General features: G+C 37.6%; 1 protein-coding gene across 1 annotated transcript; it reads right to left on the bottom strand.

Annotated features, from left to right (window-relative positions):
• Nucleotides 1–1479: 1479 nt before the first annotated feature.
• On the bottom strand, nt 1480–16860 carry LOC140149298 (zinc finger protein 277-like). The gene is made up of 9 exons (XM_072171564.1): nt 16774–16860; nt 12853–13081; nt 11946–12025; nt 10803–11048; nt 9353–9398; nt 7905–8114; nt 5416–5555; nt 3376–3550; nt 1480–2449 (listed from the first exon to the last, which is right to left on the bottom strand). The coding sequence occupies exons 1-9, from the start codon at nt 16784–16786 to the stop codon at nt 2272–2274; spliced, it is 1317 nt and encodes a 438-aa protein (XP_072027665.1). The 5' UTR covers nt 16787–16860; the 3' UTR covers nt 1480–2271.
• Nucleotides 16861–16931: the final 71 nt, after the last annotated feature.

Consider the following 16931-nt stretch of genomic DNA (forward strand, 5'->3'; position numbering starts at 1 on the left):
TATTCAATTTATTGCCTCCTTCGACTTGACACCTTTGACGTCCAATATTACACCTGTATGTAATACCTTCTAATCCCAACGTCTACAGGGACATGGTTGCGGTAGAGATGCACACTGGTGTGGTGGATGAATGCCGCAAGGTGTTTGATGCTAGCACTTGTGCTTTGGTCATGATTCATTGTGTGTCCAAGACAATGAAGGTGTTATGAATACTAATTAGGCCCCGAATAGGGCTAATGATAGTTGATGTTTCAGAAAGTCACTGTGCAGAAATTGTTCTCTATTTGGCCATTTTATTGAAAACTTAGCACATGTAAGTCTTTTTTTTTCTAATTTTGTCGTCCACCCGCATCACCTTATTTATATTGCGTCAGAAAGTCACCGCGCAGAAATTGTTCTCTACTTGGCCATTTTATTGAAAACCTAAAAAAAAATAATGAGCGTGCGAAAAATAATGAAAAACTAAAGAATCGTCTCATCACTGAGCAAAACATTTGTGACAGGAAACTCAAAATCAACTTTCATTAGCCCAATGACCATTGGAAAGTGTGCTTGAGGTAATACATCAATCAGTGATCCAAATGTTCAGAATACTGTCTATTATAAACAAAACAATAATACCTGAACCCATTATTTTAACTATAGTGCTTGTTGATATTACTTTATTGTATTTTTCATTTGTAACACATATTTCTTTTCAATATCATATAGAAAACAAAACATACAGGCAACTATAACAATTATCTTTAATCTGTCAACATCCACAACTATCCACAACTCAAGAGTCATATCAAAGTAGGCCATTATGAAACTTGCCATTTCTAACCCAGTTTCTAACTTGCTCAGTACCTTTTTTTGATGTAAAAATCTAAATCCCTGGCATACTTTGTTGCAAAGTTATAAACTTTTCATGTGTTAATTTTCGTATGTTTTGATGGTTTTGTACTCCTTATTTTTGACTAAATTTTACTATTCACAAATGTGACACAATCTGGTCCATATGGTGACCAAAGGCGGCAAATTTGAAATTGTGATACATGTAATGGCAAAAATATGTAGTGAAAAACAAATATAATACATAAGAAATTACACATCACAAAACTTCAAAACTTTAGAACCAAGTATGCTAGACCTTTGGTCTTTTCAGTACATGATGATAGCCTAATGTTTGTATAAGGTAATAATTATAGTGACTCAATTGTCAAAAATACCTCCTTTGGCCCCCATGGAGAAGATCATGACACAAATATGCAAATAACATTACACACAACTATACAGCTCATGAGGCCACAATACCCTATCACCCTACTAAGTTTGAAGTTGATTGGTTATTGTGTTGAAGCTGCAGAGTGGATTCATGAGTTTCCATTTGTCCAACTGATCAACCACCTGGACAGCCTAAAGTTTGTTCGGCTTATAATTAGCAAAAATTACTTTTTTGTTACTGTATGCATCAAAGTAATTCACATAAGTACCCATCAGTCAACTACCGTAAGTAATGCGCCCAACTGTGCATGCCATTCTATATCAATACACGATGTTAAAAGTTTCATTTTTTCACCAACTATAAGCTGAGCAAACTATACCGACCAACATAAGCCCCATACAACACAATGTTGTGGGGGCCAAAAATTATCAAATTTCTGACATTCAGTGCATGTGTGTTACTGTTTTAGGATGTTGCCCCCATATCATGTATCAAAGCACTAAAGTACTTGCTTAATGCCTGCTGAATTGGTTAAGCCCTGCCCCATTCAGTGCTGTTTGATTTGACAAAATCATTGCTTATTTTTAAGAACAAAATTGATACCAATATCAAAAGAGCCCTTGGCAAAGGGTATCATATCTTCAAAGTATATCATTATGCATTTGGCAGACAGCCAAATCTGGATCTGTCTTTTCGATAAATTCATGTTACTTAGGCATAAATTATTTTGAATTAGAAAATAAGGAATCAAGTGCTTTAGCTCTAGATGGCAGCATATCAATTTTAACCGGTGTTCAGCATGATATGTACTAGTGAAAGATGGCGGAGTGCAGTAGCCAACAGTACAGCACAGTACGGTTGACAATTATCACTGTTAAATTCTGCCCTTTTGAGATGTAGTTCAGCTTATTTCTAATCTGTTTGGCAATATCAAAATCTAAAGAATTTTCATTTTGTCCTGATTTGTAGGAATAAGTTACATTCGTATTATTTCATATGATTTTCAAGTTAAGTGAATATTATTATGTGTAATTTGCATTGTATTGCCTTATAGTAACACACTGTTATGTGTTCTGTAAGTCCTGTAGCACTGCTTCATCAGTAAGTAATATACTGTCCTTGGCATCAGGTGCATCTTCAGCTATAATTGGTGTAGAGCTTTCATCTCCTATCTTGTCATCATCATCATCTTCATCTAGCGCACAAAGAAGATTGTCATTCTCATAGGTAGGAAAGAAATACCTGCATAGATCAAATAGAAACAATTTGGCTTCAGATACAAGTATAAACTATTACATAGTACTATTTCAAAGAAATTCCAGAAAATTACTGACATTTTAAATGACTAATCCATGTTTCATACACTCTTAGATAGTGAGAACCAATCAGAGCAAATGTTAGAAAAATGTGCACCATGCATGGGGGGGGGGGGTGCAATAAACCATCAACATCTCACCAGTATGTGTGTGTATCATTCTGTACAATTTCACTCCTAACAAGAGATATTTATTAACCTATACATATGATCAGCTACAACAGGGAACAATGCACTCTGGTGGTGAGAATAGAAAAGTCTTCCACATACAAAATGTCTAAAATGTCAGATATTTTCTGCAGGACATAATTTGTTACTTTCAATACACTTATATCAGTCCCTTGGCAATTAATTTTGATACCCCAAAACATTTTCACCTGACTGAAGTTTGTATAATCACATCATAAATGGTTAATTAACCTGCCTCAATACAAACATGATTTTATGCAATATATACTTACGATCAACATTTATTGCTGTGCAAACTGCACAGCTTATATGTGATGCGTTCAAGCAAAATCAGTCGGAACTCGGAAATATTAAATTTTCAGTTTCTTACAGGATAGTAAAAATTAGTAAACAACATTTACAAAGTGATTAAAGAGTTTAACTTCAACACTACACTATGATGCTCTAAATAAGGTCCAAAATTCTATCTTTCATGCAAAGACCCCACATTGACTGTGAGAGTCCCAGCCTTACCGCTGTATAGATTTAATTCACTCATAAGGAAGCCACAGATTTCTATTACATATTCAAATAAAAATTGAGTGTCATGACAATTAACCAGGCCCCCCCCCTTTACTTTTCTTTACAGCTGCATTCAATATGTTTTCATGCAAGCAGTACTTACTGGGGTTGATCCCATTCTGTTTTGTTTGGAAGTTGTTTGATGTGTTTTGTTGTTGTCATATGGTCTAATAGACTATGGATGTCATCACATTGCTGATCACAGCTTATGCAGCTTGTCTGGTGGATTCTTCTTCTGATATAGTTTACTAACTTCACTTGATGGTAGAAATTGAGACCTGTCAAGGAATACATAGAAAATACACACATAAAACATAACCCAAAGATGATTGCAGTAAAGACAAACAGACTTACGAAGGACATACAGACAACACAGTGTTGGGTAATGCTATTCTCTGGTGCATAGCTTACAAATGGCTTAACCTTGTACGTGGTTTTCTCTGTTTTCCTAGAATTAAGAGCATATATTTCTTTGCTTTTTTGTTTGTTTAACCAGTCGGTCAGGGTTAGGTTTGTAGTTGCTTCCTTGTATTATGTTTCTACTGCTTTAGCTTTCTACATCTCAAATTCATTAATTTTGGGGAACAGTCTATAATTTCAAGTTGCTTTTGTTTGCTATATTGTAGATCAATCAGGCTCACAGATCTGTGAGGTGGATAATAGTCTGTATGCCTTCCTTGAGGTAGTAATTTATATATTGGTTTTTATTGTATTTCTAAAAGTAAGTATATAAAAGTACAAATTGATATGGTTTACACACCGAGTGCCACAACACTGTGTTTCATGCCCTGCAATCGTCAGGTGACTAAGCACAAATTTAAAACTACTTCTTTTTAACACGGCTTGCTGGCCTGTTGCCATGCCTACATTTACTTATTAACTCACTTCTTCTATTTAACAGATCCTTTCCTTTGATACGTTTTTCACACAAAATTGTAAACTTCTCCTCCAAACACAAATTGCAAATCCCTGACTTTCTCTTGAAGGTATTTGATTTCTTAACAATTTCCCAATTGATTGCATAATCTACCTCATTCTCTTTCAATTTCCATACATACTTAGACAATTCAGTTTCTTTTCTGTATTTATCTGATCTGAATGACTTTGAGTGGTTGTTATACCTTTCTTTAAAAGTATTACCTGTAAGGCCTATATACTCTTTTGTTACATTTTGAGATTTCACAGTAGCCTTGTAAACAACTGATTTACTCAAGCATTTCCCTTTTAAGGGGCAACTGTCCTTTTTCCTGCAGTTACACATTTTCTTAGGTGTTTTGCTTTCATTGCTTTTTGCTAATGCGCGCATTATGGGATGTTATAACGCTGCGCATGTTTGGCATGCAACAGTAGCTGACCTTCATGCTATTACTGTTGAAGATTTTGTTCAACTTTGTACCTTTGGGGAAATGCTTTTTGATCAGCTTTATAAAAGCTCCCCCACATTGGTTTTCACATTCATACTATATGGTGGATTGAACCATATCACTTTTCTCTTTCTGTTTCTTTTGTTATTATTGCTTCTTTGTGTTGTTTACCTTTTGCTGAACTTGATTGCTTCTGTATATCCGCAAGATTTCAGAGCGTTGTTGTATTTGTCAGCTGCTGCATTGAATATCTCCTCATTTGAAGACAAGTTGGAAACTCTTTTTCCAATAAAAGTATGTATTTTCAGAATGAATATGATGCAAGGAAAACAACTGGCATAACAAAATAATTCAAAAATGAAGAGTTTTTGAGGAAATCACTAAATTTGATTTTACTTTACTGCCTCAAGGAAGGCATGCAGACTATAATCTTAGGTAATTTTGATTTCCTATTCCCTTTTGTAACCTAGAGACAAACAAATGAGTGAAAATAATGGTAATAATTTGACCTATATACAAAACATTGAATGCTTAAGCTTCTACCAAGTCTGTGAAATTTGTACTTATATTCCATGCAAACTAAGTAATTTCTAAACATTTACCAAATATTGAAATTAAACTTTTATTCCCAGCAAGGACAATGTAAAGGATTAATTATTCAGCGCTAATGCAAAATTTATTTATTTCACATTTTTAAATCTTGTGAAATAAGTGTTATGCTATATTTCTTTAGAATAGAAATTAGGTTACATTTTCCTCATAATCTCCTTGTTACTAACCTTCCTTCATCTGATCTAGATCAAAGTTGTGCTGCTTTGTCATATGAGTTTTCAGTTTGTTCACAGTTGGAGATGACATAGAACAGAATAAGCACACAGCACTGGCACCTGTCTCATCCTCCTCCCAGTCCTGCCATTCACTGTAACACAAAACACACAGAACAGAATAAGCACACATCACTGGCACCTGACGTCTCATCCTCCTCCCAGACCTGCCATTCACTGTAACACAAAACACATAGAACAGAATAAGCACACATCACTGGCACCTGTCTCATCCTCCTCCCAGTCCTGCCATTCACTGTACCAGAAAACACACAGAACAGAATAAGCACACATCACTGGCACCTGTCTCATCCTCCTCCCAGTCCTGCCATTCACTGTAACACAAAACACATAGAACAGGCAAGCACACATCACTGGCACCTGTCTCATCCTCCTCCCAGTCCTGCCATTCACTGTAACACAAAACACATAGAACAGAATAAGCACACAGCACTGGCACCTGTCTCATCCTCCTCCCAGTCCTGCCATTCACTGTAACACAAAACACACAGAACAGAATAAGCACACAGCACAGGCACCTGATGTCTAATCCTCCTCCCAGTCCTGCCATTCACTGTAACACAAAACACATAGAACAGAATAAGCACACAGCACTGGCACCTGTCTCATCCTCCTCCCAGTCCTGCCATTCACTGTAACACAAAACACATAGAACAGAATAAGCACACATCACTGGCACCTGTCGCATCCTCCTCCCAGTCCTGCCATTCACTGTAATACAAAACACACAGAACAGAATAAGCACACATCACAGGCACCTGATGTCGCATCCTCCTCCCAGTCCTGCCATTCACTGTAATACAAAACACACAGAACAGAATAAGCACACATCACTGGCTACTGACTTCTCATCCTCCACCCAGTCCTGCCATTCACTGTAACACAAAACACACAGAACAGAATAAGCACACAGCACAGCACCTGACATCTCATCCTCCTCCCAGTCCTGCCATTCACTGTAACACAAAACACACAGAACAGAATAAGCACACAGCACTGGCTACTGACGTCTCATCCTCCTCCCAGTCCTGCCATTCACTGTAACACAAAACACACAGAACAGAATAAGCACACAGCACAGGCTACCCTGACGTCTCATCCTCCTCCCAGTCCTGCCATTCACTGTAACACAAAACACACAGAACAGAATAAGCACACAGCACTGAATACTGACGTCTCACCCTCCTCCCTGTCCTGCCATTCACTGTAACACAAAACACACAGAACAGAATAAGCACACAGCACTGGCACCTGCATCTCCTCCTCCCAGTCCTGCCATTCACTGTAACAGAAAACACACAGAACAGAATAAGCACACAGCACTGAATACTGACGTCTCACCCTCCTCCCTGTCCTGCCATTCACTGTAACAGAAAACACACAGAACAGAATAAGCACACAGCACTGGCACCTGATGTCTCATCCTCCTCCCAGTCCTGCCATTCACTGTAACACAAAACACACAGAACAGAATAAGCACACAGCACAGGCACCTGATGTCTCATCCTCCTCCCAGTCCTGCCATTCACTGTAACACAAAACACACAGAACAGAATAAGCACACATCACTGGCTACTGACGTCTCATCCTCCTCCCAGTCCTGCCATTCACTGTAACACAAAAACACAGAACAGAATAAGCACACAGCACAGGCACCTGATGTCGCATCCTCCTCCCAGTCCTGCCATTCACTGTAACACAAAACACACAGAACAGAATAAGCACACAGCACAGCACCTGACATCTCATCCTCCTCCCAGTCCTGCCATTCACTGTACCAGAAAACACACAGAACAGAATAAGCACACAGCACAGGCACCTGATGTCTCATCCTCCTCCCAGTCCTGCCATTCACAGTAACACAAAACACACAGAATAGATTAAGCACACAGGTTAGGATCACTACACCTTATAAATCATTTAGCATCATTTAGAGGTGTAGCTTTATACAGGCACAGTATCCTAATCAGCCACCAAATGAATAACCATCACAGCCAGGATCAGCTCTCCGTGTTTCGTACTGGTAGACCACGAGAAAACTAGCAGTAAGTTCCTTGTCCAGAGGAAATTCAAACTAGCTTTGAAAGGACTGAAATTCCAACAATGCGGGGACTCAAACTTGTACCATCTCGCACCTTACCAATTGTGCTAACAGGACTGTTATGTATAAATACAGTGTATAGTGTATCTATTCTCTAGTAGATAGTAACACCATGTTGTATTTCACAGTGGCAGATTCGAATTGCGCATGCTAACCTAATCTCATGGGGTGTATACACACTCATAAAAGGGTGATTTGCTCATAAACTGGCAATGCAACAGTGTGAACTCACTGATTCGAATCTTCCATTGCAAAATCCAACATGACGTTACTCTCAACTTCAGACAAGACGCACTAATATGAGAGTATACAAGGATCTTACTCATTCTCTTCATCAGAGTTATTCCTAGAGTCTTTCTCCCTTTCAGATTGTGCCACCTGCCAGTTCCTGCCCAGTTCTAGATAATTGATGACATAAAATCTATCATACAGTCTGTTCTTTGGGTTCAGGCGCTTGTGGGATTTCTTACGCATGTGTTCTTTTAACGTTGGTCTATCTTTGAATGTTCTCTCACAAAATAAGCATTTTAAACTGAAAAGAGAAGAAAAAACAAAAATGGGCATGGTTACTGTTACACAACAACAATTAGCAACATTGTATTGTCATTCAATTATGATGATTGAAATTTCAATTGGAAACTTGTCACAATAGACCAATAATATTTAGATAATTCACAGGGAATCAATCTATGCAAATTTCAGTTTGCATAGCAAGTTTATTATAGTTTATTTTGATTAATTTCTCATGACTACAATTTTTCGTATGTCTAAGTATGCTAAATTCAGCAGAATCAGGAAGGCCTATTATTATTATAACATGAAGCTTTTAGCTATACCACACATTTTCTATACTACAAAGTAATACTGTGCAAGATATTTTGATACTGAATGCCGCAAACATTTGCGTTGGTGTACGAAACTCATAGCGCATTACGCGGAATACATAATCGTGTGGAGAGACCAAAGCAGGCGTAATTGATTAAGTTAAGCAGTTTGTTGTTTTGTACCGCCAGCAACCATGATGAAAATGATTACGCTAACAACTGGTTTCCAAATGGCACCAACATGTTTATTTTGATACTTTGGCACTCAAAAAGCATAGAAAAACTTCATATTATATAATAATAATATTAGATGGCTTTTTTTGCGTGAAACTTGAATCTACCGCACTCAAAGTCATAAAAATACCAAACCTGACCTTTGTACTCGTTTGGTATTTTCATGGCTTGTGCGGTATTTTCTCGTATAACACTCAAAGCCGTCAAATATTCTCTTTATTAAGTTGATACATAACCAAGTATACACAAATAACCATTTTGATTAATAACTAGTTTTAATAACAAGTTTTACAAAAAATAATAATGTCTGATTTCCAGAAGCCTTGTCATACTAAAAAAATATTTCTTTTTTCCAAAACAGGATAAAAAATTTCAGGCACCTTTTTACAGACAAGGGAGGGTTTCAAGAAACCAAAATAATTTTATTTCCACCTTGGAATAGGCTGCATAGATATATGACAAATTCTAAATAAAATCAGGATCAAACAGTGACAATCTTGATTTGCATTCTTTCTTGTCTGTTCTCATGGTGTCGACAAATTGTCTGTCATTGTCATGTGACTTTAGTATTCAATAGTGTAAGTGTTAACTGAATGAAATGATACTGATCCTGAATTTTTTGGGTAGTGTACTTCATACATTTCAAAATCAAGTGACCTGTTATTGCCAACAATTGCCTATGAATGCGAGTATCACATGTGACATGACTTACCTATTTAGCACTTCTTCAATAATGTCCAGAAACTCTTTTGTAAACACTGAAAAGTGTAAAACAAGATATCTGCAATGAGACATTATGCTCAGGATTTATGCATCAGTAACTTTCTTGATTTTTAACATACCAAACAAGGTCAGAACACTGTTTTAACATATCTGCACTCTTAACAATTTAAACAGAACAAATCTGGTTTACCATTGTTACTGCCTGTGTTCTACATTTTGGGTGTGGAGGTGGGGTGGGTTGACCAATGTTGGAAAACCTGAAAGCCTGGGTAAGAAATTTCACAGTGTACACATTTTATAGTAATCTTATCTTTATCCTTTTTACAAAACATGACAACGCTTGGTAAAAAGCCAGAAGGACAAAGGTGCATAATGATAACGAAGCACTAGTACTTGAGACCCCCACTTGAAACCTTCTTGCATAAAACAACTGCAATGAATCTCTCAGTGCCAGCTCTTGGCAAAATCAGTAGGAAACCAGTCTTGATCTTCTTCCACTATCATCCAGAAGGGAACTCAGTGATCTTGGCTTTTTTCATAGATGCAAGTTGGGGCAATTTGATTTAGATGTAGATAAGTTTGTTGTTTTTAAAAGTAAAAACCAACAGAACCATCCCACCACTAGGCTCTCTGCAGATCCTCTTATGTTATCTTTTCAGAGGTGTAAGACTGAATCCCATAAACAATCATACTTCAACTGCATTGTTCCCTTGTGGAACCAGCTGCCTCTGGAAACCAGATTATCCAATTCCATTTCTTCTTTCAAATATCAAGCTCTGGATTTTTTGAAGTCTCAATTTTATTCCAAATTTGTTCCTTCTGATACCTGCACTTGGTTTTCTACTTGCTGATGCCCTAATTGTAGGCCCATTTAAGGTCTTGCCCCTGGCATTCCATTCTTTTTTCCAAATTATTTAGGTCTTTCCTAGGTGGGATGGTTCTAAAGGTGAATTTACACCTGTTTATCCCAGCCTATTCGCTGGTCTTTTAACATGTTTTTTTTTTAAAAAGCTTTTATATTTTTCAAAATTTGGATGTACAATAATTTTATATGTACCAGTGATGAAGTCTAATAAATAAATAAATAAATAAACCATATTTTGTGTGTAAAAAACCACCATTCTGAGTGACAAGCCCTGCATATGAGACTGAAACCAATTGTCTCATTAAATAATATAATATACAAGACACAGCCAGTTTCATATTACATGTAGCTGTGCTACATCACATCCAGCATGGCTATAATCTTTTGCAGAGTCCTTTTTAAGTGTTATAGTCTTCGCCTGAACATGTGTTACATCAAGTGTGTGCATAGGACCTTGTGCAATACATGATGGATGGTTGGTATGCTTAATTTGTAAAAGGAATGAGGCAAAACATTATATAACCAGCACTTTGTACAGTATACCCTACATACAAAGGTACAAGAAGCTACTCACCTAGATCATCTGGTTTGCCAATACTAAAGTGATGATCAAATGCCATGTGATCTATCAATGCAGCTCTATTGCCTTCAAAATAATGGCTACAAAATAGACACGACCGGGAAAAACTTGTGTCAATCCTTTCCTTTTGTTGAGCTTCTAGAATTACTTGTAAACGTTTACGTTGAAGATATTCTCTGATTTGCTTGTCTTCTTCCAGTGCATCAGAAAGCAAGAAATATTTCCTCTTTTGCCCTGTAACTGGGGTGAAATAAAAAAAATAATGTCCATACAATTAGTACAGGTGCATCAATATGACAGTGATTTATGGTGCTCTAACTTAACACAATCTCAGTGGGCAATGTGACATGGCCTTAGTGGGACATGGACCAAGTGGGACATGGCCCTAGTGGGACATGGAACAATTGTGACATGGCCCTAGTGGGATTGGACAAAGTGGTATTGGACCAAATGGGATTAGACCAAGTGGGAACTGGACCAACTGGGAATGGACCAAGTGGCATTGGACCAAATGGGATTGGAATAAGTGGGATTGGACCAAGTGGGAGTAAACCATTATACCTGTAATTTTTTTGCATGGTAGAACTGCTAGCCATCAATTTTTAAATAGCTACACATTCATCAGTATCGCTATTTTCATGCAAAATGATTACATAAAATATATAGTGACTTAATACCAGAAGTTTGAATCACAACCTACATTGGGCTATTCCAGATGAAACCCTATGGAAGACATGACCTTAATCTCCCACACAAGGAGTGTGAATTACAAATGGGGTTACATGAATGGGTGACTCCATTTGAAATCTACATCCCAAGAGTGGGAGATTAAGGTCATGTCTTCCATTGGGGATGTACATGTATATGGGTTTCAACTGGATAACCTGTTGTATCAAATTTATAGGCTTGGTAATTCACCAGGCCATCAAAGAATGTATATAGTTAATGATACAGAAATACTTGAATTGCAACATGTATACTATGCATTGATGACAGTTTGCTGCACATCATGCTTGAGTCACATTTTGTAATGTGAAACAAGATGCTTCAAATGCTAGCTAAGGTCAATGCTGGACCAAGATAAGCTGCTGGTCTTGTAAAGATGGAACACAAGATAAGAAGTCTTTTGTTACATACCACTATCCTCTTTACGTATTGTTGAACAGAATTCCTTCAGTGGCTCTTGGGCAAAGCGCTTCTTCCAATACTCAATGTACCTGAATAGAAAAAAAGATATCAAACACATATAAATGTTAATAATCAATAAAAAGTAGGTGGTTCTATTTCTTCCTTACATGGAGGCCTATCACCAAAAGAAATTAATTCCAAATTCTGAGTAAATAGCTCCAATGGATATGTGCATTGCAATAGCCCATAGAATGGTACAGGTATACGGTATACCACCACAGGGTGATTATAAAGCTTTCATACATACATGATATGTAACGGCGCGCGTGATTGGTCGAGAGCCGGGCATAAACAGCGTTTATGCCCGGTGGCCCGGATGTGCGATCACGGGGTAGGGAAAACGAAGGAAATTTACGGTTTTTAATGATGTTACTTGTCATTTTTTGTTATTATTTTGATGAAATAAGAATCACAAAATGTTCTGGTATGTGGTATGTATGAACGGGTTAATTCATATATTTTCATGACTAAACGGTTGTTTATGCCCTCGGGCATAAACAACCGTTTAGTCATGAAAATATATGAATGAACCCCTAAATCATTATTTTGTAGGAAACTTAGCTCAGGCCAACTTTGATGGTGATCAAAATAATTGTATGAGCTTTCTTCAGGTGTCAAAATCTCACTTTTGATGGGACTGCCATTCAGGACATCTACCTTAACCTGACAATAATTTAAGCATATGAACGACTGTACACTACAAACAGGTGGAATTCAAATTGGTAGGTTCTTTTTTGTTTTGTTTTAAACATGCAAGTTTGAATCCCCAATTAACTCACTTTCATGTTCATCTGAACAATATGCAAACAAAACAAACAGACAAAAAAATCGAATTCAAGCAAACAAATGCACTTACTCTCTAAAATTGCAAATGAGATTTACATCAGCAATTATCAGTTTATGTTCAATCTGGATATGTTTTAATATTTCTTCCTTTCCCTGTGACAGATCTAAATTGAGTGAGCATAACATGCAACCAACACAGTCAGAATCTTCATTGGGGATTTGCTGATTGGCTTTCTCTTCTGGAAATGCTAGAACTTCCAAAATGCTGTCATGTTTGGTTGTGCCATGTGCCTGAGGAGCTGTGATGGAAAACATTAAAATTCATAATGATATTAGTAACAATTAAAGCCATAATGTACGATCTTATAATATGAAATTGGTTAATTTTTTTCAAACCTGATTTTTTTGCATTTGTGTAATGTTTACACATGTCACAACTTGCACCTAAATGGAATCGGCCAAATTTGTTGTCTTTGTAGGTCAACAGAGCAAAGTTCGACATATTATCATAATTTAAAAATTATGATAATATGTCCTCCCATAGAACTGCATGGTAAATGACCAAAATAACCAGTGGGGTTTCTTTCACTTGTTGGGAAACTTGGCATATACATGTGTACTTGTATAAGCATTTACAAAAACTCAATGTGACATTAAATTTACCACATTCCCACATTTCATCTACCAAATTTTTGCATGAATGCTACCAATTTGGTTTAAGGTTAATTTTAGTAAGAGCGGGCCTTTCATAATTCTTAATTATAATTATACATGTAGTTTGCACACAATTTTTTTTATCAACATTGGTTAAAACTTTTTGACCCCCCCATAATGCCCAATCCCGCTACCAAAGTACATGTATTTATGAACACTCCCTTAGGGGCTGTGCAATAATTATGGGGCCCCCCCCCCCCCCCGGAGGTAAACTTTCAAACACCTCGCCAATAATCGCTTGCCCCCTCCTCTCGGCCCACCAAAAATCGCTTGCTCCCCCCCCCCTCTCGGACCGCCAAAAATTTTTTCCCCCCCCCCCTTGCACATGCCAAATTTTTGGGATCCCAATTTGCAACTCTTATTATGGTCTATATGTTGTGAGCGCAGCGAGCAGGAAAATTTGCATATTTAAGCGTTTCGGTACGGTTTTCCTAAGCCTTTTTTAGAGAGTTTAATTTTAAAAGGCACCCCAAGAATATGTGCCAAAATCACTTGCCCCCCCCTTTCGACTTGCCAAAAATTTCTTGCCCCCCCAATTTTACCTCCCCCAGCCTAAAGGGCTCATAATTATTGCACAGCCCCTTAAAATCCCAGGTGTCTCAAGCGACATAAATATTTCCATAAATAAGCTTTATCAGCTAGCAGCTTATAATTTATCATAGCCAATTCAGTCCCAAAGAAATACAGATTAATGTCAGCAATTGAATTTTGCATAAGGACTGAGTCCCGGACTGATTACGCAGTCTAGCAATATGGGGATGGCAATCACTCAGACTGTGACTACATGGATCGAATCCATGGGTTCCTACAGTCACCCATGGAAAACAGGGTACTGAAAACCAGTACACAATGTTCATATGGGCCATGAGTTAGTTTGTTTACATTGCAGTAATTCCTTCAGAATAGTCAATACAGATTCCAAACAGATAAAACTTACCTCACATCAGTTTTAGTTGCCCTTAATAACTCCAAATTGACATGACATTGATTTCTATTTGCTCAATTTCATACCAAAATCAAGGAAAACATGGTTTTGTTATTGCAAAATAACATGGAAATCATGCAGGGTTATATCTGGTCACTCCACTAGGCCACTTGAAGTAATCAATATTGGCACTTATTGGCGTGACTCTGCCCATAGTAGTAGTAGTAGTAGTATGGAGTTCCCGCCTCTTCTTTCAGGCGCACCGCTTAAACAGCGTGAATATGAATAAAACAACAAACTATTATTTTATATATAAAGTCAAATAACAGTCAAAATAGATACAATACTGAAGACTGGAGCACAAGACCAGCATGAAGTTTAGCGGAGCTCAACAGTTTATACAATACAGCAAAAAAAATAATAGGCAATGATTCGGATGAACTTATGAAGTGGAGCTAAGTTCACAGCTCGGTACACCCGCACAAATCCGAGTTACGTAATACACCATCACAGTCCACACATGAAGAACACTTGAAACAGAAAAATTATTATGTACAGTCAATGATGATAGCAATGGCAAAAAGTAGACTAGAGAAGTTCCTTTCCACAGGCCGTGCGATGAATACGCCAATGCTGGGCCTGGCATTCCCTGCTACAATACATAGCCACACCGCACCTGGTGCATTTCTTTAACTTTCCAGGCACGTCCGATTCAAATGCTAAACAGTCCAGATTAAAACAATGGGGTTCAATCTGGGGTTCAATCGGTGTAATTAGCAAATCATTGGTTAAAGTCAAGTTTTCCAACTGGTCTTTGGCGTTTCCCCAAAGTTTAGTTGGTTTGTTATCAACATGGGATGATGCCCGGGGTGTGTTAACTTTCCGTGGCACTTTTTCCTTTCCAGACTGAGGGGGTGGGGAAGGACCTTTCGAGACTTTTTCCTCCCGTTGTTTGGCCCTCCAAATCACAAGCCTCGCCTTGTCACGCTTCCTTGTTGATGGAGATTTCTTCTTTTTCCTTTTCTTTACCGGGCAATGGCCAGTACCAAGGCTATTTCCGACAACATTATCCACGGCAGGCGACGGATCACTTGAAGTGGTGTACTCGGCTGTGGCGTTGTTGTGGTTTTAGCCGCTCAATGCTAATGGCGGGATTTGAATTTTGTCCACACAACATCTAAGAATATTTTCCCGTTGGTTTGTTTAATTGTCCATACAGGCTGGTCCAATTGTTCAAGGTGTAATGTCTCCAACACGGTGGCTAGCTGCTTGCCAAGTCCAAGGAATATTGGTGAAGAAGAATCCATATTATCCCTGGTTTGGTTAGCAGAAATACAAGACCGTGTGCTCACGCCGCCATTTTCTCACCAGTTGTAAGGCTGATGTGTTGTAAACTTGATTGCGTAACATTAAGATTTCCAATTGATGTCCTTTGTAATTGTATTTGAGTTTTCAATTATGGGAGTACTTCTGTCATTGATGTAAACATTGACAAAAAATGTCAACAAAACATGCTACTGCACAACTCTATGCCTGTGTGTGTGTGTCTGAGGGCCGATCTGAGGGCTGATGACACACATTCGATGGGTGTAGACTGTGACATGGTGATGTGACATAGTCACGATTATCGCACTTTCAGTTTGCCACGCGTTTGAACGGGAATTGGATTGCGTACTTTTTCGATGTCTAGTGAGCAAATTTTTCAATATTTTGAGAAAATGATGTCAAATTTTCTATTCTGTATTGTTTGGTAATAATGTCTTTTGCCAATAGTATGTTTAAAGTTGTAATTTTGTGTTTTTGATCGCAAAGATCGGATATTTTCGTTCGATTCAATTCTGAACCCTTACGCAAGGGTGCCGATTTCGCAGAACTTTGACGATAATTTTGCCTTTTGGACACTAAAATGCTTTCGATCCTTAATTTTGTTTCAACCGAGTCTTAAATTAGCAAGCACAATAAGGTTGGTACCACTTTTATATACATTGATGAAATTTTAAAGATTTTTTTTTTTTTTCTAACCGGCGCAAATCGTTAAGTGTGTATTTCCCATTGACATCCAAAATGGCGTAAGCCAGTCCTCAATATACATAGGTACGGCGTATATAGGACTGGCAAGCGAGTCTAATGTGACATGACTCTCACTAACCTTTGTAAGACTAGCCAGGCTTAAGCCAGTTTTACAAACGAAAGCGATTGACACTTATGTGTCCATAAAAATTCAATGCTTATCTTAATCAAACTCATTTGATACATAATTACATGTTTTTTCGGTTCATTAAATAAAGAACGCTACACATGAACCGTAAATCATTGATTCCCCATTTGTTTTGAAGTCAAAATATTACTCACAGGAGGCTGCCATTTTGTTTTCTGCACATCCTTAGTCAAAAACTTGTAACTTAGGGCTAATTTTAATTTAAAATAAATTAATAATTTTTGGCCCATAATATCAAAAAATTACAATTTAAGTAATCAAATTATTATTTTTTAAGTGTAATAAGTTGAAT

This window comes from Amphiura filiformis, chromosome 3, assembly GCF_039555335.1.
Source record: "Amphiura filiformis chromosome 3, Afil_fr2py, whole genome shotgun sequence".
Lineage (NCBI taxonomy): Eukaryota > Metazoa > Echinodermata > Ophiuroidea > Amphilepidida > Amphiuridae > Amphiura > Amphiura filiformis.

Bases quoted from the DNA above. Each gene is read 5' to 3' on its own strand.
- LOC140149298 (XM_072171564.1), bottom strand. The intron at 9,399-10,802 runs GTGAGTAGCTTC...TACACTTTTCAG, and splicing joins TGGCAAACCAGATGATCTAG to TGTTTACAAAAGAGTTTCTG. The intron at 8,115-9,352 runs GTAAGTCATGTC...TTCTCTTTTCAG, and splicing joins ATTGAAGAAGTGCTAAATAG to TTTAAAATGCTTATTTTGTG.